The sequence below is a fragment of the Podarcis melisellensis genome (genome assembly GCF_964234715.1).
Source record: "Podarcis melisellensis genome assembly, chromosome: 4".
NCBI classification, from domain to species: Eukaryota; Metazoa; Chordata; class Lepidosauria; order Squamata; family Lacertidae; genus Podarcis; species Podarcis melisellensis.
In genome coordinates this window covers 88,375,879-88,400,728 of record NC_138531.1, presented here as the reverse complement: position 1 = coordinate 88,400,728, position 24,850 = coordinate 88,375,879, and the positions used below count along the sequence as shown (strand labels likewise).

Sequence of the window (24,850 nt, the reverse complement as noted above, 5' to 3'; positions counted from 1 at the left end):
GCTGTTCTGTGCGTGCTCAGAGGCTGGTTTTTTTTATCTCTTCCTTTCCCTCTTGCTCCAGGATGGAGTATGGAGAGAGTTTGGGAAAAGGCCCCTCTGCATATGCTCAGAGAAAACATTCCACCCTTTCCCACATTTTCCATGGCAGACTGTTGAGAGCAGGGAGGGTCAATTTGTGGCACTCCACATAATGCTAATACTGTATCAGTTGCTGGGAATAATAGAGTTGGAGAGTTGGCAGGATACCCAAATGTCATCTAGTCAAACCCGGTGAAATGCAGGGATTTCAGCGCGCAGTCTCCCATCCAGTTGGAAACCATACAGGACCCTGCTTAGCTTTGCAAATGTGCTAGCAGTTTTGTTGAGGTGGAGTGCTGTTCCCTTTTCATCCTGCTTCCAGCTTTCCTGCAGGCCTCTAGTCGGCCACTGTGAGAATGGGATACTGGACTGTCTGGGCCATTGGCCTGATCTAATAGATTCATTTTATGCTCTTGCACTGGATTCCAGCTCCCTTAATCTGCGACCATTAGCCATCTGGGGCCGGTGGGAGTTGTAGTATTTGGAAGGTCACAGGTTTGCCTCACTGACTGAGTCTGAACTGAGGAATCCCCTCTGTATATGCTCAGAAGCACATTCCCCCTGGAGTCCTACACACTCCAGGACAAGGTATGCCCCTCGATGTTCACAGACAGCTGCCTTGTACCAAGTCAGACTATGGGTCCATCTAGCATAGTATGGTCTACTGGGAACTGCTCTCAAGGTTTTCAAACAGGGTTGTCGTCCTGTTCCCCCCCCCCCCCCGCTTCCTAGAGAAAGCAGAAATTGAACCCAGGACCTGCTGCATATAACGTGCTCCATTCAGCTTTGGCTCTTCTGACTCGCTAGGTAGCCTTAGACTGAGCTGTTTTCTCTCTCAGCCTCCACCCGTTTGCACTATAAATACTAATTATTGTCACATCAGTATACTGTATCCCAGTGACATGCTACTTGACAGCTCAATTCTGTGCCTATTTAACTCAGAACACAAATAGGTTCCAATGGATTCAACAGGACATATTTCCAGTTAAGAGTATATGTAAAATTGTAGCCTCCCAAAAGCCATCTCACATAGCCTACCTTGGTTGTTGAACACCTTGGTACTCATACATTTTGGCTCCTGAAGTGAGTGTTCCGGTTTTTGAACTTTTTTTGGAAGCCTAATGTCCGACGGGGCTTCCGGTTGGCTGCAGGGACTGCAGGAGTTTTGGTTTCCAAATGTTTTGGAAGTCAAATGGACTTCTGGAATGGATTCCGTTTGACTTCCAAGGTACAATTGTATAGCTTTTGCTAATGAAACCACCAGATTAGAGGATTCCGAAAGACTATCAGAGACTCGCACAGATCTCTTGAGGGGATCCTTTTTTCACTGTTTGAAAACAGGCGATCATCTGTCACGGCCATCCGTCATGGATGCTTTCATTGAGATTCCGGCATTGCAGGGGGTTGGACTAATCCTGCAGGATTTAACCTCCTTCTGCAGGGCCTGTAAGACAGAGCTATTCCACCTGGCTTTCAACTTGAACTTAGCCTGATCTTTTATTCCCCTTCCTTCCCTCCCCCTCTCCTTTTTATGAAGATTACCTGCTCTGGGATCCCAATTCTCCCCTGGTCTCCTCGCTGGCCCAAATAGGACTAATTTAGCCAGCTAGCCCTGGTGATCATCTAATGTTTATTGGATGGATTTCCCCCCTAAATTGATTTTTGAATTCTGAATTTATTGTTATTCACGTTTTATACTGTATTTTATGCTGTTTTTTTGTTGCATCAGTTAAGTGTTTTAAATTTGTTGTTAGCCGCCCTGAGCCCGGTTTTCTGAACCGGGAAGGGTGGGGTATAAATGAAAATATATTATTATTATTATTATTATTATTATTATTACTCTTGGGGTCCCTTGCAGCTCTAAGATTCTATGATGCCGCATAGTGAGCTCATTTTGCAAAGTGGTGAGAATTTTATCTCTCCCTGCTTCTCCCGATCCGTCAGTTTCTGATTAGGCACAGATCCACCACTGGGCTGGATGTTTTATTTATTTAATGAAGTTATGCCCCGCCCTTTAATGTCAAGATATTTCCAAAGCAGATTAATAGTCCCATCAGTTGAAGACCACATATTACGTGCACATTGATGTTAGCTTAACAGTTAAGCCACAGCAAACAGCCCTATTCCCACCTCTCTGACCTGGCATGTTTGCACTTGGAATCATAGAACTGTAGAGTTGGAACAAACCATGAGTGTCATCTAGTCCCCTAATGTAGGAATTTTTTGTTTGACACGGGACACGAACCCACAACCCTGAGAGTAAGACTCTTGTACTCTGTTACTGCTGTTTCTCAAGTCTCTCCTTTTAACTATGAGTCTTCTATGTAAATGAATAATTAAGGGGAAAAACATTAACCCACCCACCCCCAAAATATTCTTAATAGATTGGAGAAATGCTAAAATGGAGAAGAAAATAGAAGCACTTCAGGAACAAATGATGACTAGGTAGGTTGACGCATAATAATTTCCTGGTCATTCCTGGTTTATCTTATTTACACCTGTACGCTCAATGTGATGTAGAACTTAAAATCTTACACTTCAAGATTTCAAATTTCTGTGGTCTCTTGATTCTTCATTGCTGCTTATCTCAGAAAGAAACACCAGGCCTAGACTGCTCAGCAGCAACTATATTGAACAGGAATGGCCACCTTGTTTGTTTGTTTGTTTATAAAAATAAATAAAAATATTTACGGTATATACCACTATGTCATTAAAAAGCAGTTTATAACAGTAAAACAGTACAAAGAAAACCATATCAGAAAGTTAAAAACAGACATCACTTAATCATTTGTGGTAAAACGTAATAAACCTGTTCTTAGCCATACCGTGACGCTTGACACTGATGAGTTTACTATTTCGTTTATTAGGCAAACCATGAAGCGGTAATGTGACTTATTGCTTTTAATGAAGAGTGCACCCCTAATTGACCTACATTTCTTATTGAAATTACTTTTCAGGCCTGGTCAAAGCAGTAGTGGCATCTTTTGTTTAAAACCTTCAGAGTGCATAACCTTTCCAATTAGAAAATGTTACGATCTGGAAATTGCACTGTAAAACTCACCCCTGTCGAAAGACTATTGTTTGGAAAGCTTTTTTAAAATCATTACCTAATTAGAGTAGTTCGGAAGCCTTATGTCAACAGAATAAGATTACTGTATCATGAAGAGGACGCTTTTTTATAAAAAAAATCTTTTTCTGCAGAAGTAATGTCATCAACCTGCTTGAGAATTCTTTGGGCTCAGCTATACACAATTAAAATGTTTTAAGTGTGTTGTAAAGTGCATTCTACAGTCGTGACACTAGATGGCGATTGTGACCTATGGCAAATTCAATATATTTTTTTCAAAACTTTTTTGTAAAAAAGCATCTTCACAACGTTTTTTATATGTGTCTAGATTCCACCTTTATCATTTTGACATTTTGATTGCAAAATTATCCTGCTGAGACTTAGTCTGATGTAGGTGTTCGTGGGATTACAGTTTTATAGTGATTCAATGCAATTAACTGCCTGGAGTCAAAGATTGGGCTGGTTATTTGCAAATCAACATGTGAAAACATCGTTTCTGACCTTTGCAGTTCCTGATCGTGCAAAACTCATTCTCTCTCTCCATCTTGGACAATGGTTGTAGGAGGGCGGTTAGATGAGGAGGGTGGGGAGTTTGTCGAGGAGGAAGCAGAGGTGGCAAAAAAGTGATGTTTTAGGGGACCAAAGATATTTTGTTGCCCAAATGCCCACAAAAACCTGGAGCAAACTAGTCACTTTGGTGGGAAAATTGACAAACCATCTAATCATCATTGTTCAAAGGAACAAATATAAAGATTCTTTTCTGGCATAATAGCACTGTTTCATTGTTCATGCAAGTGAAGATTAAATGCAAATATGCCTGTCAGCAGGACACCAAACTTTATGTCTGCTATGAACATCACAGACTCGACTGTCGATACTTCCTCTCTCTTTTTTCATTTGGTTTTCTGTTTGCATTTTCAAAAACAGGAACAGAGAGCACCTTTAACCCCCTCCCCCTGTCCTATCTACAACTTCGTACCAAATACAGCATATATACATATACCATATGACTTCACTTCCACCCTTTTCCTGGTTCCTTTGCTTTTCTGCTACTCCGCGTAATCCACATCTTTTTAATCATCTAATTCGTTGTCTATTAAAAGCTCTTTTATCTATTTCAACTCTGCTGGATTTACTTGAGACCTGCTAAGCTGTGTATTTGTTTATACTGGTTCTTAAAATATTCAATAAACATTATCCATTCCTCCTTAATATTCCTTATCTTCGTTTTCACTTATCCTGTTCGTCAGGCCAGTTCAGCATATTGGAACGTTTTTTAAAAAATTATTTTTAATTATAAAATAAACACATATTGCTAATATACAAGCATACAAACATACATTTCATACGATCCTTAAATATATACAAACATACCTACATTCAGTCCCACAAATAATTCGAACATTTTACATTGCATATTCGAACATTTTACACTGCCATTCTTCCTTAATGGGTACTATACTTGTTCTCCACCTTTGTGCCAGTAAGGTTCTAGCTGCAGCGGTGGCATATAGTAATAAACCCATTTGTGTGTGGGGGGTTTGGGGGGGGTCTAGCCTCTACATTTTTGGGGGGGGTCTACCATCCCCAAGAGGAAAATCTCAGGTTTTTTGGGGAAAGCTTTTTTAAGTATCTTTTTTAATTCATTATATATAGTTTCCCAATATTGCTTAATTATTTTACAGGGCCACCACATGTGAAAAAAGACCCCTCATTTTCATCACACTTCCAACATACACCTTTTTCTTTGAATGTCAATACTTCCTGATGGCTTACGCTGACAGATTAGTGTCTTTGGTTGGTTTGGTTTGGTTGGTCCATTTCCTGGGGACAGTCCCTGGATTTACAAATCTGTCCCCAGTCAAAATCCGTCCCCGGAATGTCCCCGGATCTCATTTAATGTCCCTGGATTTATATTTTAAGTGTTATAGATTAGTAGGGAATGAATGTTGTGTGATTGGTTCAATGGCACAAGACACATCATATGGGGACTTCTGGTGAGGCAAAATGGCAGGCGCCACAGCAGCGAGAAGCCCCTGAAGCCAGCCAGAGCCAACTGGGCTGCTGAGACTGCCGCTGCCACTGCCAAAGGGGAACCAGGGACGCCCGGTGCGTCATCTGGGGGAACCGCTCACACACCCACACCCCGCGACCCAAAATGAGCCAGGTGCAAGAGCGCCCGCTCACCCAGCCGACCTGCCCAGCGGTGCTCCGGGGCCAGTAAAAACCCCAGAGCCGATGCAGGGAGAAGGAGGAGAGGAGAAGGAGAAGGAAGGGAGAGAAAGAGGAAGGAGAAAAAAGAGGGGAGCCCTGACCTTGCCGCGCCACTGCTGCTGTCGCTGAGGTGGAGAGGTAGGAGAGTGCCGGGAGGGCAAGGACATGTGGCCAAGCCCAGGCCCGACCCAAGCCTACTCCACAGCGGCTAGCACTCCAAGAGAGCTCCCAGAGGAAAGCCGTGCAACAAAAGAGAAGATATTACTTCTTAATTTTTTAAAAAAATAATTAAAAAAAAACTTTTTTCCTCTTTAAAAAGAAAAGAACGTGTCCCTGGATTCTTTGAAAAAAAATCTGGTAACCATATGCCAAGGATCAAATTTGGTACCTTTCAGAGAAGGCTGGGCATATAGTTTCCCTACATTGCCTCCTCTCATTTCACTGGACCTCATTTCTTTCCCTAGCCCAGTGTTTTCCAACCGGTGTTCCGCGGCACACTAGTGTGCCGCGAGACGTTGCCTGGTGTGCCGTGGGAGGGAGGCGGGCGAGTCCGGCGGCGAGAGGCAGGGCGGCGGCGGCGAGCACACGCGGGGCGGCGAGCGAGCTCCCTCCCAAATCCCATCGCCGCTCGGCGCTGGTGTTGGCAAGTCTTGCGCACCAGAGGATCTCCCCCCGGGAGCGCAAGGCTTGTGGGCGGCAGCTGGCAGCACGGGGCGCCCTTCGGAGGGCTCCGCGTGCTTCGGGCAACAGGCTGCCGCCCCAAGCCTCGCGCGCCCAGCGGGAGCTCCTGCCGGGCGCGCAAGGCTTGCAGACACTCGCCCGAAGCACGGGGAGCCCTCCGGAGGGTTCCCTGAGCTTTGGGCAACAGGCTGCCGCCCCAAGCCTTGCGCGCCTGGCGGGAGCTCCTGCCAGGCGTGCAAGGCTTGCAGACACTCGCCCGAAGCACGGGGAGCCCTCCGGAGGGCTCCCTGTGCTTCGGGCAACAGGCTGCGGCCCCAAGCCTTGCGCGCCTGGCAGGATCTCCTGCCAGGCGTGCAAGGCTTGCAGACACTCGCCCGAAGCACGGGGCACCCTCCGGAGGGCTCCGTGTGCTTCCGGCAACAGATGCCACCTCAAGCCTCGCGCGCCTGGCGGGAGCTCCTGCCGGGCGCGCAAGGCTTGCAGACACTCGCCCGAAGCACGGGGCACCCTCCGGAGGGCTCCGCGTGTTTCGGGCAACAGGCTGCCGCACCAAGCCTTGCGCGCCTGGCGGGAGCTTCTGCCGGGCGCGCAAGGCTTGCAGACACTCGCCCGAAGCACGGGGAGCCCTCCGGAGGGCTCCCTGTGCTTCGGGCAACAGGCTGCCGCCCCAAGCCTTGCGCGCCTGGCAGGAGCTCCTGCCGGGTGCGCAGGGTTGCAGACACTCGCCCGAAGCACGGGGCACCGTCCGGAGGCCTCCATGTGCTTCGAGCAACAGATGCCACCCCAAGCCTCGCGCGCCCGGCGGGAGCTCCTGCCGGGCGCGCAAGGCTTGCAGACACTCGCCGAAGCACGGGGCACCCTCCGGAGGGCTCCGCGTGCTTCGGGCAACAGGCTGCTGCCCCAAGCCTCGCGCGCCTGGCAGGAGCTCCTGCCGGGCGCGCAAGGCTTGCAGACACTCGCCCGAAGCACGGGGCACCCTCCGGAGGGCTCCGCGTGTTTCGGGCAACAGGCTGCCGCCCCAAGCCTTGCGCGCCTGGCGGGAGCTCCTGCCAGGCGTGCAAGGCTTGCAGACACTCGCCCGAAGCACGGGGAGCCCTCCAGAGGGCTCCCCGTGCTTCGGGCAACAGGCTGCCGCCCCAAGCCTCGTGCGCCTGGCAGGAGCTCCTGCCGGGCGCGCAAGGCTTGCAGACACTCGCCCGAAGCACAGGGAGCCCTCCGGAGGGCTCCCTGTGCTTCGGGCAACAGGCTGCCGCCCCAAGCCTTGCGCGCCTGGCAGGAGCTCCTGCCGGGTGCGCAGGGTTGCAGACACTCGCCCGAAGCACGGGGCACCCTCCGGAGGCCTCCGTGTGCTTCGGGCAACAGATGCCACCCCAAGCCTCGCGCGCCTGGCGGGAGCTCCTGCCGGGCGCGCAAGGCTTGCAGACACTCGCCGAAGCACGGGGCACCCTCCGGAGGGCTCCCTGTGCTTCGGGCAACAGGCTGCCGCCCCAAGCCTTGTGCGCCTGGCGGGAGCTCCTGCCGGGCGCGCAAGGCTTGCAGACACTCGCCCGAAGCACGGGGAGGCCTCCGGAGGGCTCCCTGTGCTTCGGGCAACAGGCTGCCGCCCCAAGCCTTGCGCGCTGGGCGGGAGCTCCTGCCGGGCGCGCAAGGCTTGCGGACAGCTTCCTGAAGCCTGGAGAGCGAGAGGGGTCGGTGCGCACCGATGCCTCTTGCTCTCCAGGCTTCAGAGAAAGCCTGCATTCGCCCCATAGGACGCACACACATTTCCCCTTTATTTTTGGAGGGGAAAAAGTGCGTCCTATGGGGCGAAAAATACGGTACTTTCTTTGTGTTTATTTGATGCCTATTAAAGAGAGTTACTTTATATATAGTCAATATAGGCACAGAGTTAATTTTTTAAACATTTTCTAATGGTGGTGTGCCTCGAGATTTTTTTCATGAAACAAGTGTGCCTTTGCCCAAAAAAGGTTGGGAAACACTGCCCTAGCCTATCCAGCCTCACGTCGCCTGCCTGCTGCATCCTCCCTCCCTAAGCCTCTACTCCTGTCACTACTTTCCCTGTGGCTCTTCTGCCCGCCCTGCTCCTATTCCTTTGTAAAACCTGAGCAGCTCAACCAGTAAGGACACCCAGACCCCTTTCTGCCCTTCTTGCCCCTCTTTAACCTTAAGGCAGCTTAGTTCAATCGCTAACAGAGGCTTCAGCATCAAAACCATCCCTCCCTAACCTGCTGTCACTCGCAAGAACCCATTGCTCACATACAAAAGCTGAAGGAATACGGGTGAAAAGGCAGGAATTATGTCAGTAATATGGCAATTTCCTGCAGCAATCCACGGCCACCTTCATTCCTGGCCTCCGGAGCAGTTTCCTTTGTGAGAAAGCTACTCCACAGGGATATAAAAGCAACTGTAGATTCGACAGCATAGTTTTAGCAAATTGCATTTTCCCCCTTCAGGGCTGCTTCTTCTTTCCCCTCTTTCCTAGCATACTCAACTGCTTTAATTCATTCCATTTTGTGCTGTCACATTTCCACAGCAGGTCTTGTCTGCACACAGCTTGCTGTCTGACCCGGTGAGCCAACAGAGCACCGCTGTGGCTGTTGAAAGACAGTTCAGGATCCCTGGCAGAGAGGATGCCAAGCAGATTTGGCACCGGGGCCTGCAGCCCTGTTTAACTCTGCTCTTAATTGCAGCGTTCCCTGGCAGGTGATGTGAAGGCTGTTGATCTGGAGGCCCCATCAAAACACAAGGCAGGTTGCAGGCAGAGGTGAATCTGGTCAGGCAAACTGACCAAAGCTTGGGCACATGCAAGCTGACATGTGTCTCTTTTCTAAAGACAATTTTTTGGGGGACACACCTGGAGCGTTTACAGGGCCAGATGAAACCTTGTTCACCATATGGCATCTAATAACCACTTAATAGGCATTTCCTTTCTATCCACTGTAGGGGTGGCATAGAAGTTCCACATATTCCAGTGGCACAAAGTCAGTGGACTAGGGGGACTAGGCAAGTTCCTTAAATAGGGGTAAATTAGAGTATTAATGTATTAAAGTCTGGTGCCTCCTTCCCAAAGCCTGGGGAGCTTCTGCCTGGCTTACGGAGGGAGGTGTGATGCTCCAAGGGGGTCCAGGTGCTTTCCCAAAGAGCACCTGGTTTTAGGAAAGAGGCAGCCAGGCTCCAACATCCTATCAGTGAAGACCTTACTTGGAAAATATATACAAACCAGGTGGTTAAGAAAGCCCAACAGAGACTCCATCTCCTCAGAGTATTGCGGAAGAACGATGTCAATCAACATTAGATTATCTCCTTCTACCTGTCAACAATAGAAAGTGTCCTTTCTTTCTTTTTTTAAATAATATTTTATTAAGTTTTAACAATAAAGAAATTCCAGAGCAACAAACAGAAAAAAACACACACAAAAATACAAAAACACAAAAATACAAAGTTACAAAATACAAAAATACAAACATTTAACAAAAAGGAAAAAGAAAAAAAGCACACAAAAATCCCTCTTTTTTAATTTCTCATCTTTGATTAACTTATTTTCCTGACTTCCTCACGCCTCCCTTTTTTGTATCCCTTTAAAAAATTGGTTCAGCAAATTCATATCCTATTAGTTTATCCTTGTTTTTCCTCACATATTATAGCTTCAAATTTTCATCTATTATCAATCCAATCTTACATTTTACCTTGTTGCTAGAACCCCTTCATTTCATTTCAATGTCATCAACATTCAAAAATTTTACAATGTTTCTGTAAATAAATTTTAAATTTCCTCCAATCTTCTTCCACCAACTCTTCTCCCTGGTCTAGGATTCTGCCAGTCATTTCCGCCATTTCCATGTACTGTAGTCCATTACTTGCATCTGCCATTCTTCCAGAGTGGGTAGGTCTTGTGTCTTCCAGTGCTTTGCGATGAGTATTCTTGCAGCTGCTGTAGCGTACATAAAGAAAGTTCTATCCTTATTTGGTATAGAAAGTGTCCTTTCATACTGCATCACGGTGTGTTACGCTGGTTTGACATCATCTGATAGGAAGTGCCTACAGAGGGTGGTGAATACAGCACAGGATATTATGGGCTGTCCCATGAATCCGCCGGATGAAATAGCAGAAGAACATTGCTGCAGGAGAGTGAGGAAAATTCGCGTGGATGATTCACACCCTGGCCAGCACTTCCTTGATCTCCTGCCCTCAGGCAGAAGATATAGAAGCATGATTAGTCGCACCAACAGGGTAAAGAACAGCTTCTATCCGGGGGCTGTTAGACTGCTGAATGAAAAGATAACAACAGGGCAACTGACTTTCGGGTTTGGTGGGTGTGCGTCAGTAAACAAGGGGAATTAAGACTAAGAGAGCTGAATGGGGGGGTGCTCAAGTAATCTCACTGTATACAAGTTGTACAAGTGACAATAAAGTATTCCAATTTATTTCAATTTCAATCAGAGCCCTGGCACCTCCTTCCCAAACCCCAGGGAGCTTATGCCCAGTTTAGAGGCAAAATGCTATCAGACCCCCAGTCGCCCTAACAAGCCGGCCCTCTGGCCCTAACTGTTCCGTTACGGAAAAAATCGCTGCACTCCTCTGACATATTCCATCTTCTGCCAAGCTGTCTTGGTGATGCAGAGAGTCTTGCCAGCAAGAAGAATGGAGCGAAAGGAGTCTGTAGCCCAACCAATGTGTGGCGGGAAAGGGTGTTTTTTTGATAGGGCCATGACTCACATGGGCAGGTTCATTTTTGAGCTGCTCTTTATGTTTCTCACCAGGTGGGTAGCTAGGACGAGGCACCGTAATACATTGCATTTGCACCAGGATAGCAAGTGTTGATGTAAATGATAGGCCACAGTTAGAGCAAGCCAGGATTCATAAAACAACTTCAAATCTAAAATACTGGTTTTACAGCCTCCAACAAACCATAACTTGTGAGGGGGCCTAGGTTCCAATATACAGTGGTACCTCTGGATACAAACGGGATCCGTTCCAGAGCCCCGTTCGCATCCTGAAGCGTACGCAAGCTGCGTCTGCGCGTGCGCGGGTTGCAATTTGCCACTTCTGCGCATGCTTGTGACATCATTTTGACCATCTGCGCATGCGCAAGTGACGAAACGCGGAAGTAACGCGTTCCATTACTTCCGAGTTGCTGCGGAGCGCAACCTGAAAACCTCAGCGCAACCTCAGCCTGAAGCAACTTCAACCCAAGGTATGACTGTACAACCAAACCATAGCGTGGTATTCAACTTAAGTTTTATTTAGAGTAGGTCTGTTGAAATGAATGCACCTATCTTAGGCGTATTCATTAATTTTAAGGGGTTTTACTAGGAGTAAAACTTAGTAGGCAATCATCTGTAGTTCAGCTAAACAAATCATGGTTTAGTGTTATATCCAAACTGGACCAAGGAAACATTGACTAAGGGAGAAAAAAACATTAAAATAAGCCATTTGGTTATTCTCAAGTCGAATATGAGCTCACTGGAGGGGGAAAATGGCCTGAAGAATAATACAGTGCTACTTTGGGTTAAGTACTTAATTCGTTCCGGAGGTCTGTACTTAACCTGAAACTGTAGGTTATATTCTGCTTGATTGTAAAAAAAAAGAAAAGAAATACAGTGGTACCTCGGGTTAAGTACTTAATTCGTTCCGGAGGTCCGTAGTTAACCTGAAACTGTTCTTAACCTGAAGCACCACTTTAGCTAATGGGGCCTCCTGCTGCCGCTGCGCCGCCGGAGCCTGATATCTGTTCTTATCCTGAAGCAAAGTTCTTAACCCGAAGCACTATTTCTGGGTTAGCGGAGTTTGTAACCTGAAGCATATGTAACCTGAAGCGTATGTAACCCGAGGTACCACTGTATTTCAATCTGTTCTATGTAGTACATTTAAAAAAGACCTCTTTTTTTACAGATCCGTCCCTTGCAATGTTGAGCTTCAAGAATTAATGCATCAGATTGATATCATGGTAAACAACAAGAAACGAGAATGGGAAAAGAAATTGCAGGCTTTAGAAGCGCGAATGACTGTCCGGGATCAAGAATTGGCAAGTGCCCAAAGCAGGTTGGATCAGAAAGGTCTAGAGGTATGGGACGCCCACTGTTTTGTGAATGAAGCATTGGCCTGGAGGTACTACTTAATTGCCCGCTTTATTAACATACATGTTCAGTGCACTTATCAACAGCTCTAATCCTGTGCCCAGCCATGAACATTTGAGTACACATATTTCCCCTCACCCCGGACCTTCTGTGCACGGTGAGATCAGAACTGAGCTTCTGACTCTCTTGAGCTGTCTTGGGTATATGTGTGGAATGTAGTGGCTTGGCTGGGATATAGGACACTGGTTTGAAGTTGGGAATTCCCTAACTTGCAAAATCCAATCCATCTCTGAAAGAGTAATATGCCTGAGATCAGTTCACTGCATATAGATTTGGCTGGGAGGAATTCGGTGTCTACAGATGTAACATACATGTGTTTGTATTATGTATTATATGTCAGTTCCCAAGATTTTGCTACTCGGGTATGACCAGGAACCCAGGATGGGGTGACGCAACTGGCTGTTGTGGTGAGGGCAAAAGTTGCCCTCTATCCTGACCCGGATGGTCTAGTCCTTGCAGGCTAGAATCCTGCCAGGGAGTGCAGTGTGTCTATTTGCAGAGTGCACCAAGATCAATTGAAACCTTGGTAGCAGTGCTTTTTGGGGGGTGGTACTCACTGGCACAGGGAACGCGGGTGGCACTGTGGGTTAAACCACAGAGCCTAGGACTTGCTGATCAGAAGGTCGGCGGTTCGAATTCCCGCTACAGGGTGAGCTCCCGTTGCTCGGTCCCTGCTCCTGCCAACCTAGCAGTGCGAAAGCATGTCAAAGTGCAAGTAGATAAATAGGAACCGCTCTTGAGGGAAGGTAAATGGCATTTCCATGCGCTGCTCTGGTTCTCCAGAAGCGGCTTAGTCATGCTGGCCACATGACCTGGAAAGCTGTACGCCAGCTCCCTCGGCCAATAAAGCGAGATGAGCGCCGCAACCCCAGAGTTGGCCATGACTGGACCTAGTGGTCAGGGGCCCCTTTACCTTTTTACTCACTGGCACAGAGTACCATCGTCTCATTATTTTGCTGCCAGCTAGATACCAGCACCTCATTTTATTTTACTTTATTTTTTGCCGAAAAAGCAATGGCTATGGGCATTTGCAGTACATAGACCTTCTCTTTGCAGCTACCCCACTATGACCCACCATCCTGGACAAGTCACCCAATTTATAATAAACTGTGAAAAACTACCTACCTTGGACCTGAAATCAAGCCGAGATCTGCCCCAGCCATAAAGTTTTACAAAGCAATTAAACCCACATTTATATCTAACCATTGCAATAATGCATTAGATGTACTGGGGAAGCTTTTTCACCAGTTTCTCCTCTCACTCACCTCGCCTTCAGATGTATTAATCAGTACTCTTTGTATGAAATCTAGAAGGAGCAATTGCTTCCTTTCTAAGCTTGGTTCAGAGTAAGTAAGTATGCTGCCACACTAGGTATTTGTTCTAGAATTCTGTTCATTTGCCACCCATTGTTTGTTCTTTGTATGGGGTGCCTATCAAATCGTTCTCCTGCCTTTCCCCCATACTTATCCCATTTCTTTTGAGAACTCAACATACTGAGCAGCACCACATCTGCAGGTGCCCATTGCCTTTAAATTTCTCTTTGAAGATGCACTCGTATTTTCCTGGTGATGCTCTGCAGAAAATCCCATTCTGTTGGCTTGGAGGGTTCCAGTCTCCTGATCAAAATGGAGCCGAGCAGCTGGGATGTCCATTGCTGTCCTTGCAAATCTGCCATCTGGGAAGGGCATTTAAAGGCGGCAGCAGCAGAATGTTCCAAATTAGGAGGGGTGGCTTGTTCTTACTCCTAACAAAATATATTGTTTTGAGGTGCACAGCTATTACAGCATGGCTTTTGAATTGTGCTATGTGTAACCATGTGATACCCACGGATTTGACATGCACTTCATTCATGTCTACATACATTAGTTCTAGTTCAGAACTTCCTAGGCACTCTTTAAGGCCAAACAATTGCATGAATGTTTTTATAGTTGCAAGTAGAAGCCTCTGGAGAGGCAGGCAGGATCAGGGCCAATAGGATGGAGGGGGGGGAGCTTAACCCTTTCTGCTCTGACATAGCCCTGACGAAAATCCCCTTGCCCCATGATCCTATGTTCATTACAAGTAAAATTAGTAGCATTTTTATAGCCCTCATAAAGAGAAGAAATAAAATACATTTACTAGATTGTGAGAACCCTCTTAGATTAGGATAATCTCAGCTGCACTCTTATATGGTCTCAATCTATCACTGTGTGCCTTTCAGACACAGACTTCAAAACCACTTATTTTGATTTAGTCCCCTAGGCTGCGGTCAGGCAGCTTCAGAACATGAATTGTAACGACTTGAGCTTTAATCAAATGCAAAAGGCTTGTAGGGGGAAAGTGAAACTTTTCAGAAGATTCATAGATCTCCCTTTATGATCAAATTGTCGTAAAATTCTCGCAGTCCAACAAAAATGGATCAGAACATGCATCTGGGTAGGCTTGCCAAAACCAAAATGTTTTTAGCAGGTGCTGAAAAGCATACAGCAAAGGCTACTGCCTGATATCAATATGCAGGGAGTTCCCAAGGGTTGGTGTGCACTAAAATATCAAGGTCTTACAAATGTGGAATGGGTATTATGTCGTGCCTGTAACTTGCAATACATGTTGATAGCATGCTGGTTTTGTTTTTTTTAGCAGTGATATCTTTATGCTTTTAAAAATTCCTTTGGCTTTTGGTGCCCAAGATTCATGTCCACTTCATTTTTTCTTTTCTTTTATTTTAGTCCTTTTTTATTTTGGCTTTGAGTGTGAGGTTTGTTGTACAGTATTGTTTGATTCATGTCCACTTCAATGCAGGTTGGGCTACTGAGGCAGAAACTGGACAGTTTGCAAAAGACAAAATATGAGATGGCTCAGAACTATGACACGCAGCTTCAAGCCCTGAAGAATCAAGTAAGGAAGGGGAAATCTCATTCCTATTTTACAGTTCATAATATTTCAAGCTAGGTTTAGTAGATTGCGGGCTGCTTTGTAACTAGCTCAATGACTGCCTATATTGTGATGTACTGAGTCAGGTGGCTGATAAGCCTTCCCATCCCCTCATGTGTGCAAACACAGGATATACACAGAGAGAGGATGTGTGCATATACATGCATATAGGCACACTGTCTGTGTTCTCCTGCTACTTGCACCAACCCTAGTGGAGTTTTCAACAAGTGACACATTTATGCAGCTTAGTGCAGCCCCCACCCCACACAAGTGTCAGGCTTAAAACTTATAACAAAGGTGATTTTTTTTTTTTTGAAAGAAGCAGCTTTTGTTGTTGTTGCAAGAACACCTGGTATTTGTCCCAGCCCGACCGACCGCCCCCCCCCCCGACTTTATAATGGTCATGGGACCATAAAAAGATTTCTGCAGGATCAAACCACATGCTTATGGGAAACCTGCAAGCAGAACATGAATTCAACAGCCCTCCCAAAATTCTGAGCGAGCTCACCTTGAACAATAAATTTGGATAGACGCTGTTTGGTGATAGATGAACCCAGTGTCACCTTTTCCCCCGCGTTGTATCCCTTATCCTGCCACAATTTTCATTTTAACCAAGTTCTTTTCTCGACGACATTTTTCAAGTATGTACATCGGGGCAGCCCAGCTTTTCATACCGAGGGGGCCGCAAGAGTGCTTTGACACGAAACCCGTGGGCCGTGCACTGTCTTGCCGTGTGGGGAGGGAGCAAGGATAGAATTTGAGGCCCACCTCTCAGGCCTCCCACTGCTGGCTAAGCAAGGCTCCAGGCCTTGGAAAGAGGTGCAAGGAGGACTCCGGCAGAGTCCTAGAGCTCTCCCACCTTCTTCCCAAAGTTGGGGAAGTGCTCACTAGGCTTTGGGAAGGCGGCAGGTTCCAATCCAGGATCTGGTCAGAGCCCTCATGCCTCCTTCCCAAAGCCCAGTGCCTCGCTCACCCGGCTTTGGAAAAGCAGTGCAATGGCTGAAGGGGGCATCAAATGTGGAAGAGGGGCACCCAAAAAGGCCTTGAGGGCCGCATGTGGCCCTCAGGCCATGCATTGGACCACCCTGACAGGCCCCAATCATGATAAGGGCACACCGACCCCTCTCGCTCTCCAGGCTTCCATGGTAGCCACCTGTAGGCAGCTGAACGCACCTTGAACGGCACCTTGTTTTAGAGGGGGAAAACAAGGGGGGAATTCTCCCCCTCTCTGCGCAGCGCCTCCTGCCGCTTCCCTGAAGGGGCGCTGGGCAGAGAGGGGGAGATTTTTTTTTCTTGTTCTCCCCCCTCTAAAACAACGTGCTTCCTATGGTCCGGTGCGTCCTATAGAGCGAAAAATACGGTAGTTAACCGTGTCTAACTCTGAAGAACCATTAAAGCACCAACACAAGATGGCGCTACACTGATGCAAAACACTTCCTACAAACACCTGGCAAGAAATCCGTGTACATCAGAGCTTTCCAAACTTCTTATGTTGGGCACACGCTTTTTAGACATGCATTGTTTTGCGACACAGTAAATCAGTTTTACTAGCAAGCCGCAGGTTAAACTAGCCCCTTTTCAGCTCTGGGAGAAGCAGGGGGAGCGTTCACACAACACACCTTCACACTGCAGCCGATTCACTAACGTGTCGTGACGCAGGTTTTGGAAAGCTCTACTCTACATGGTAGTATGAAACAAATATCCAGGCAATCTGTGTTTAAAAGTGCAGTTAATTAACATCACAGGTTGTATGAAAGCACTGGCTTGTTCACCCTTAACTGTTTAGTTGTAATAGCTGCTACAGGTGGCTCTCAATTTCTGCTGGGATTGCATTCCTGGGATAGCACCATAAAGCCAAAATCAAATATAGTCGAAATGTATTGGGTTCAATGGGGGGTGGGATTGCCAAAGACTTTCTTCCTGGTTGCCCCCTTCCTTTCTGCCTCCCCATTTTCTTTAATTTGCCAAGTGCATAAAACTGAATGCGCACCAGTTAAATGCACGTTAAGTTGCTGTATTTGAATGCACGTAAGTTAACTGTACTTTTTTTTAATGGAAAAAAAAACCAGCCACCCAGGTTAGATGGCTGATTAGATCATTTAAGCTTAACTTCCTTTGCCAATTACACCTCCAAAACCGAGGCAAAAAAATAAGGCGTTTGTGATGTTCATTCCTCTTCCAGTTTGCCAAGCTGACACAAAGCTACGAAAAGCTACAGCTGCACCAATTAAAACAAAAAAAAGCTCACAGCTTGGAGAAATGTACAGAAAATCAAGAAGCCCCATTTCAGCTGAGCAGTTTGAACCAGAAATTGGAGGTCAGTTCCTGTATTAAAAGGAGCGTCTTCTTCATCTTCTTCTTCTTCTTCTTCTTCCAAAAGTAGGCCTTGTGACCACAGGATTCTTGTGTCCCTCTACATTACCACCACCTCTGTTGTGAGGTGGTGACCTCAGTGTTTAGGAGGAATTTCCTTTCTTGAAGCCATTGATTCAAGGCCTATCATCCAGAGCAGTAGAAAAACAAGCTTGATCCATCTTCCATGTGACAGCCGGCTAGACTTTAGCCCTCCCCTGGAGAATATTTGGCAAAATGGCCTCCCCAGTGTTGCCATCCTATAGAACCACTATTCATATTGTTTAATATTATTTAAAGAAGCAATAGTGGTGTCAGGTGATGTTGCCCTTTGAAGCCTTCAGTTGTTCCTTTGAAATCTTGCCCTTACCTGTCCCACACCTGACATCAGGTGAGTGGGGCTTCCTGAAAACAGCCCTGCAGGGCAGATGGGAAGAGTGGAAGCTCCCCTCCCCTGATTTATATACTAATAATGATTAATAGTTGTGAAAGTGTTTTGCACCTTGCAATACTGTATAATAATAGCTTAACAGTCTCTTATGCAATAACTTGAAGTGCTCCCGACATTTTACTTCAGTAGCCATATATATTGACCCATTTATGTTCTTTATGTACAATGTGCTTTTCAAGTTCTCATTTTATACTTTTACTTCTTCCTCCCCACCAATATTTGTCCCCTGTTGTTAATTGTTATAAATAACCAAAATATCTTTACTGTATATATATAATTGCAAGATACATTATATTTCTGGTCGTATACAGAGAATATACATATTTAGAGATGTGATTCATTTCTTTTGTGGGTTTCTTTTTTTTAATTTTTCAGGAATTTAGAGCAAAATCAAGAGAGTGGGATAAACAAGAAACGCTGTATCAGAACCACCTCGTTTCATTAGATGCTCAGCGAAAACTGCTGTCTGAGAAATGCAATCTGTTTCAGGTACCATGCTGCTGTTTCTACTTTCAAAGAGAAATTGTACCTAAAACTGTGCAGGTCTGGATAGCAAAATCATACCGTTTCAGAAATGGCTATGTGGAGATCATTGCAAGTCAGGCTCTAAATGTTTGAAACGCAGTGTCATTAAAGGATTTTCTGGTACACAAAACATCTGTGTGTTGTAAGAAAATGTAAACGTCTCAATCTCTGTTGTGAAATAACTGGTGCTGGAGATTGTTGTCTGCTCACTAGCAGTGCCAGGAGAGCCACTTAGGTGTGGGGTGGGTATGTTTTGAGGATATTGCATATTCTTTCTGGAGCAGGTACATTTTCACTGATTCTACCCTCTCAAGACAGGTGACCTTGGACATCTGTGATCAGATCTCCTGGCTCTGGGTTTCCTTAGATGGGCTTCTGTGTGTGTGTGTGTGTGTGTGTGTGTGTGCGCGCGCGCGCAAATGTATTTTCTGTCTGCAGCTAATAGCAGCTTCAGGAGTGCTACCATTTGCTGGGACCAAACATTTGTGGGGTATTTTGTTGCAAATACCAGAACCAAGAAATGTTGCAGTTAAAGCAAAGGGGCTGCTGTGGATGACGTTATGTATATACTGTAGATTCTGGTGTATAAGACGACTTTTTATCCCCAGAAAATCCTCTAAAAAGTCGGGGGTCGTCTTATACGCCGGGTATGGGTTCGCTGGGCAACTTCGCCGGGCAGCTTCCACCCAGCGCAGAGCCTGCCGCCCACTGCCGCTGCCCAACGAAGCTGCCGCGTATAAGACTGGGCATATAAGTCGACCCCCCAAATTGGCAGGGGTGGTCTTATACACCCAGTCGTCTAATACACTGGAGTCTATGGTATAAGCCTTGCTTTTCCACTCTTGGGCTGAAGGTTCTGTACATTATCCTCCCCTCCCCACGCTTTCATCTTTGCAAGAGAATCTGCCTTATTCCTGTGACTGTAATTTGTCCTTTAAATTATTAAAAACAAACAAACAAAAAATCCGAATCTTACAGCATTATAACCTGCCCTGGGACCTGACAGGGGAAGGGCAGGTAAGAAATCAAATAATAAATGAATAATATCAATATCGGCAACAACAGCCCTTTGAGGTTGGCTATGCTAATATATGTTCATAAGCAGCTGGTTTTGTAAAGAGATCGCAGTGGGGAGCAAGCCACATACAATATATTGGGCCTGGGAAATCTTATTGGCATCCCAGGCTAGGTGGACTGATTCAGGACAAAGCAGCAACTCATGTTCATTCAAGGAGATGGGGGAGTGCTTAAGAATTATGGGAAACGCCAGCCCAAGTCTAAGGTTACCAGATTTTTTTCCCCAATGAATCTGGGGACTCTTTTCAACTTCCTACTAAATAGATGGATTTTGTCAGGGGACTGATTTGTAAATCTGGGGACTGTCCCCAGGAAACAGGGACGTCTGGTAACCTTAAGCCAGAGTTCTATGTAGATTATGAGGATAAGAGCACCGCATGAAAATAACTCGTGCAGAAATGGCCTCGGAAAAGTCTAAAATGCCTTTAAAATTCCTAGAATCATAGAGCTGGAAGAGACCACAAGGGCCATCGAATCCAACCCCCTGCCAAGCAGGAAACACCATCAGAGCACTCCTGACATATGGTTCTCAAGCCTCTGCTTAAAGACCTCCAAAGAAGGAGACTCCACCACACTCCTTGGTAGCAAATTCCACTGTCAAACAGCTCTTACTGTCAGGAAGTTCTTCCTAATGTTTAGGTGGAATCTTCTTTCTTGTAGTTTGGATCCATTGCTCCGTGTCCGCTTCTCTGGAGCAGCAGAAAACAACCTTTCTCCCTCCTCTATGTGACATCCTTTTATATATTTGAACATGGCTATCATATCATCCCTTAACCTCCTCTTCTCCAGGCTAACCATGCCCAGCTCCCTTAGCCGTTCCTCATAAGGCATCGTTTCCAGGCCTTTGACCATTTTGGTTGCCCTCCTCTGGACACGTTCCAGTTTGTCAGTGTCCTTCTTGAACTGTGGTGCCCAGAACTGGACACAGTACTCCAGGTGAGGTCTGACCAGAGCAGAATACAGTGGCACTATTACTTCCCTTGATCTAGATGCTATACTCCTATTGATGCAGCCCAGAATTGCATTGGCTTTTTTAGCTGCCGCGTCACACTGTTGGCTCATGTCAAGTTTGTGGTCAACCAAGACTCCTAGATCCTTTTCACATGTACTGCTCTCAAGCCAGGTGTCACCCATCTTTCTATTTGTCCCTCTCATTTTTTTTGCCCAAGTGCAATACTTTACATTTCTCCCTGTTAAAATTCATCTTGTTTGTTTTGGCCCAGTTCTCTAATCTGTCAAGGTCGTTTTGAAGTATGATCCTGTCCTCTGGGGTGTTAGCCACCCCTCCCAGTTTGGTGTCATCTGCAAATTTGATCAGGATGCCCTTGAGTCCATCATCCAAGTCGTTGATAAAGACAGAACCCTGTGGCACCCCACTAGTCACTCTTCTCCAGGATAAAGAGGAACCATTGATGAGCACCCTTTGGGTTTGGTCAGTCAGCCAGTTACAAATCCACTGAGTGGTAGCATAGTCAAGACCGCATTTTACCAGCTTCTTTACAAGAATATCATGGGGCACCTTGTCAAATGCCTTGCTGAAATCAAGGTAGGCTACATCCACTGCATTCCCTTAATCTACCAGGCTTGTAATTCTGTCAAAAAACGAGATCAGGTTAGTCTGACATGACTTATTTTTCAGAAATCCATGCTGACTATTGGTATCACAGCATTCCTTTCTAGGTGCTCACAGACTGTTTGCTTAATGATCTGCTCCAGAATCTTCCCTGGTATTGATGTCAGACTGACTGGGCGGTAATTATTTGGGTCCTCTCTTTTCCCCTTTTTGAAAATAGGGACAACATTTGCCCTCCTCCAGTCTGCCGGGACTTTGCCTGTTCTCCAGGAATTCTCAAAGATGACTGCCAGTGGTTCAGTTCTTTTAATACTCTTGGATGCAGTTCATCTGGCCCTGGAGACTTGAATACATCTAGACTAGCCAAGTAATCTTATACTATCTCCTTAGTTATTCTGGGCTGTGTTTCCTCTGCTGAATCATTTGCTCCAAATTCTTCAGGTCGGGCATTGTTTTCTTTATCAGAGAAGACTGAGGCAAAGAAGGCATTGAGGAGTTCAGCCCTTTCTGTGTCCCCTGTTTGCATTTCACCATCTTCTCCTCTGAGTGACCCCACTGTTTCTTTGTTCTTCCTTTGCTACGAACATACCCATAAAAGCCTTTTTTGTTGCTTTTAACCTCTCTAGCAAGCCTGAGTTCATTCTGTGCTTTAGCTTTTCTGACTTTGTGTTTACACGTGCTGGCTATTTGTTTGAATTCCTCTTTGGTGGTTTCCCCCCTTTTCCATTTTTTGTACACATCCTTTTTAAATCTTAACTCAGTTAAAAGTTCTTTAGATAGCCACCCTGGCTTCTTTAGGCACCTTCCATGTTTCCGTCTCATTGGTATTGCCTGAAGTTGTGCTTTTACTATCTCCCTCTTAACAAACTCCCAGCCATCATGAACTCCCTTTCCTTTTAGTATGATACTTGGGCTCAATTAGCCACCCCACCCCCCATTTTTGTTGCTCAGTGCACTCTGTAGGGTTTACTAAATTACAGAGTATTGGATTAGAAGAACGAGCTTGAGAATAATGGACTGGGTCACTCTCATTTTCATATTTTTGTCTGATTTAATGGACTCTGCCTTTGATGTGGATAAAGCAGATGTCCAGCATTCTCAGAGCAGCACAATTACCATAGTAACATCGTTTTTCTGCCTGGCTTGTTTGGTGTCAATCAGAGAGCCACGAGTGCATTTCTGCCCTCGAAAAAAGGCATGTAAGAAACGCTCAGCGAAATCAATGGAAACATAATCTAACAAAACAAACGTAGCAGGTGACAAGGGTTTTATTTTTATACGGCTAAATGATGTGCCTCTGTTGTGCAATGAGTTTAACTACGCATAGCCATTTATTGTCACATTTGTATTGGGATGTTCTTACTGTTTGATATCAGCTTTCCTAGCCTCCTCAAAACAGGCAACAATTGCAGGTGTGGATGTGTTCAGGGCATGCAGGGCAGGCGGCTGGTGCCCATTAGGGCTGGTGGGGAAGAAGGCAGGGAGACTGGCAGTAGGTGGTGCTAGAGGCAATGTTTTGTCTCCGTCCTCCTCCATGCTGAGTTCCACAGGGGGCAACAATGAGGCTATGGAAAAGGAAGTGGACAGCTGGTGTCACACCCTGGAATGGAGGGAAGTAGACGTGGTCAGTTGGGGTTGCGGCTGGTGGGGCAATGCCTTCTTTGCCGTAATGGTCCAACCTCCACCGGCTGGACACGAAAGCAGCACAGTCCATTGCGGCTTGTGCCAATCGCCACAAAAGTGGGAACAGCCGATAGAAAAGGATGATGATAATAATAATAATAATAATAATTTATTATTTGTACCCCAGCCACTCTGGGCGGCTTCCAACAGAAATGAAAAATACGCTAAAATGTCACATATTAAAAACTTCCCTGAACAGGGCTGCCTTCAGATGTCTTCTGAATGTCAGGTAGTTGTCCATCGCCTTGACATCCGGTGGGAGGGCATTCCACAGGGCGGGCGCCACCACCGAGAAGGCCCTCTGCCTGGTTCCCTGCAACTTGGCCTCTCGCAGGGAGGGAACCGCCAGAAGGCCCTCGGAGCTGGACCTCAGTGTCCGGGCAGAACGATGGGGGAGGAGACGCTCCTTCAGATATACTGGACCGAGGCCATTTAGGGCTTTAAAGGTCAGCACCAACACTTTGAATTGTGCTCGGAAACGTACTGGGAGCCAATGTAGGTCTTTCAAGACCGGTGTTATATGGTCTCGGCGGCCGCTCCCAGTCACCAGTCTAGCTGCCGCATTCTGGATTAGTTGTAGTTTCCGGGTCACCTTCAAAGGTAGCCCCACGTAGAGCGCATTGCAGTAGTCCAAGCGGGAGATAACCAGAGCATGTACCACTCTGGCAAGACAGTCCGCAGGCAGATAGGGTCTCAGCCTACGTACCAGATGGAGCTGGTAAACAGCTGCCCTGGATACAGATTTGACCTGTGCCTCCATGGACAGCTGTGAGTCCAAAATGACTCCCAGGCTGCGCACCTGGTCCTGCAGGGGCACAGTTACCCCATTCAGGACCAGGGAATCCTCCACACCTGCCCGCCTCCTGTCCCCCAAAAACAGTACTTCTGTCTTGTCAGGATTCAACCTCAATCTGTTAGCCGCCATCCATCCTCCAACCGCTTCCAGACACACAGGACCTTTACCGCCTTCACTGGTTCTGATTTAAAAGAGAGGTAGAGCTGGGTATCATCTGCATACTGATGAACACCCAGCCCAAACCTCCTGATGATCCCTCCCAGCGGCTGCATGTAGATGTTGAAAAGCATGGGGGAGAGGACAGAACCCTGAGGCACCCCACAAGTGAGCGGCCAGGGGTCTGAACACTCATCCCCCACCACCACTTTCTGAACACGGCCCAGGAGGAAGGAGCGGAACCACTGTATGACAGTGCCCCCAGCTCCCAGCCCCTCAAGACGGTCCAGAAGGATGTCATGGTCGATGGTATCAAACGCCGCTGAGAGATCCAGCAGAACTAGGAAACAGCTCTCACCTTTGTCCCTAGCCCGCCGGAGATCATCAACCAGTGCGACCAAGGCAGTTTCAGTCCCATGATGAGGCCTGAATCCCGACTGGAAGGGATCCAAATGGTCCGCTTCTTCCAGGCGTGCCTGGAGTTGTTCAGCAACCACTCGCTCAATCACCTTGCCCAAGAATGGAAGGTTTGAGACTGGGCGATAGTTGGCCATCGTGGCCGCATCTAAAGATGGTTTTTTAAGAAGCGGTTTGATAACCGCCTCTTTCAGCGGGTCTGGGAAGGCTCCCTCACGGAGGGAAGCATTCACCACCCCACGAAGCCCATCGCCCAGTCCTTCCTGGCTAGCTTTTATAAGCCAGGATGGGCAAGGATCCAGGAGACAGGTGGTTGGCTTCACTCGTCCAAGCAGCCTGTCCACATCCTCGGAGGTAACAGATTGAAATTGATCCCACACAACTTGACCAGACAGGACTCTAGCACTCTCCCGCCCCGGCCCTGCTCCCACGGTGGAGTCTACTTCTTCCCGAATCTGAGCGATTTTATCTGCAAAAAAATTTGCAAAATCATTGCAGGAGAACATGTGGCCCGTACTGGGCCCCGATGTTACAGGTGGTTCCGCTAAATTGTGAACCACCTGAAAGAGTCTCCTGCTGCTGTTTTCTGCAGATGCAATAGAGGCGGTGAAGAAAGTCTTCTTCGCCGTCGCTATCGCCACTTGGTAGGCTCGACGTTGAGCTCTAACCCGTGTCCGGTCAGATTAAGAATGAGTTATTTAATAATAAAGCTATTTAATAATAATAATAATAA

At 46.7% G+C, this 24,850-nt stretch overlaps 1 protein-coding gene across 2 annotated transcripts in view; it reads left to right on the top strand.

The window, feature by feature from the left end:
- DEUP1 (deuterosome assembly protein 1) overlaps positions 1-24,850 on the top strand; it is a 66,253-nt gene that overhangs the window by 639 nt on the left and 40,764 nt on the right. For both annotated transcript variants that reach the window (XM_081909844.1, XM_081909843.1), the window contains exons 2-6: positions 2,463-2,523; positions 11,933-12,104; positions 14,956-15,051; positions 17,270-17,404; positions 18,266-18,379. In XM_081909844.1, coding sequence (XP_081765970.1) covers positions 2,480-2,523; positions 11,933-12,104; positions 14,956-15,051; positions 17,270-17,404; positions 18,266-18,379 — 561 coding nt within the window. In that variant the 5' untranslated portion in view covers positions 2,463-2,479. The remainder of the gene's footprint in view (positions 1-2,462; positions 2,524-11,932; positions 12,105-14,955; positions 15,052-17,269; positions 17,405-18,265; positions 18,380-24,850) is intronic.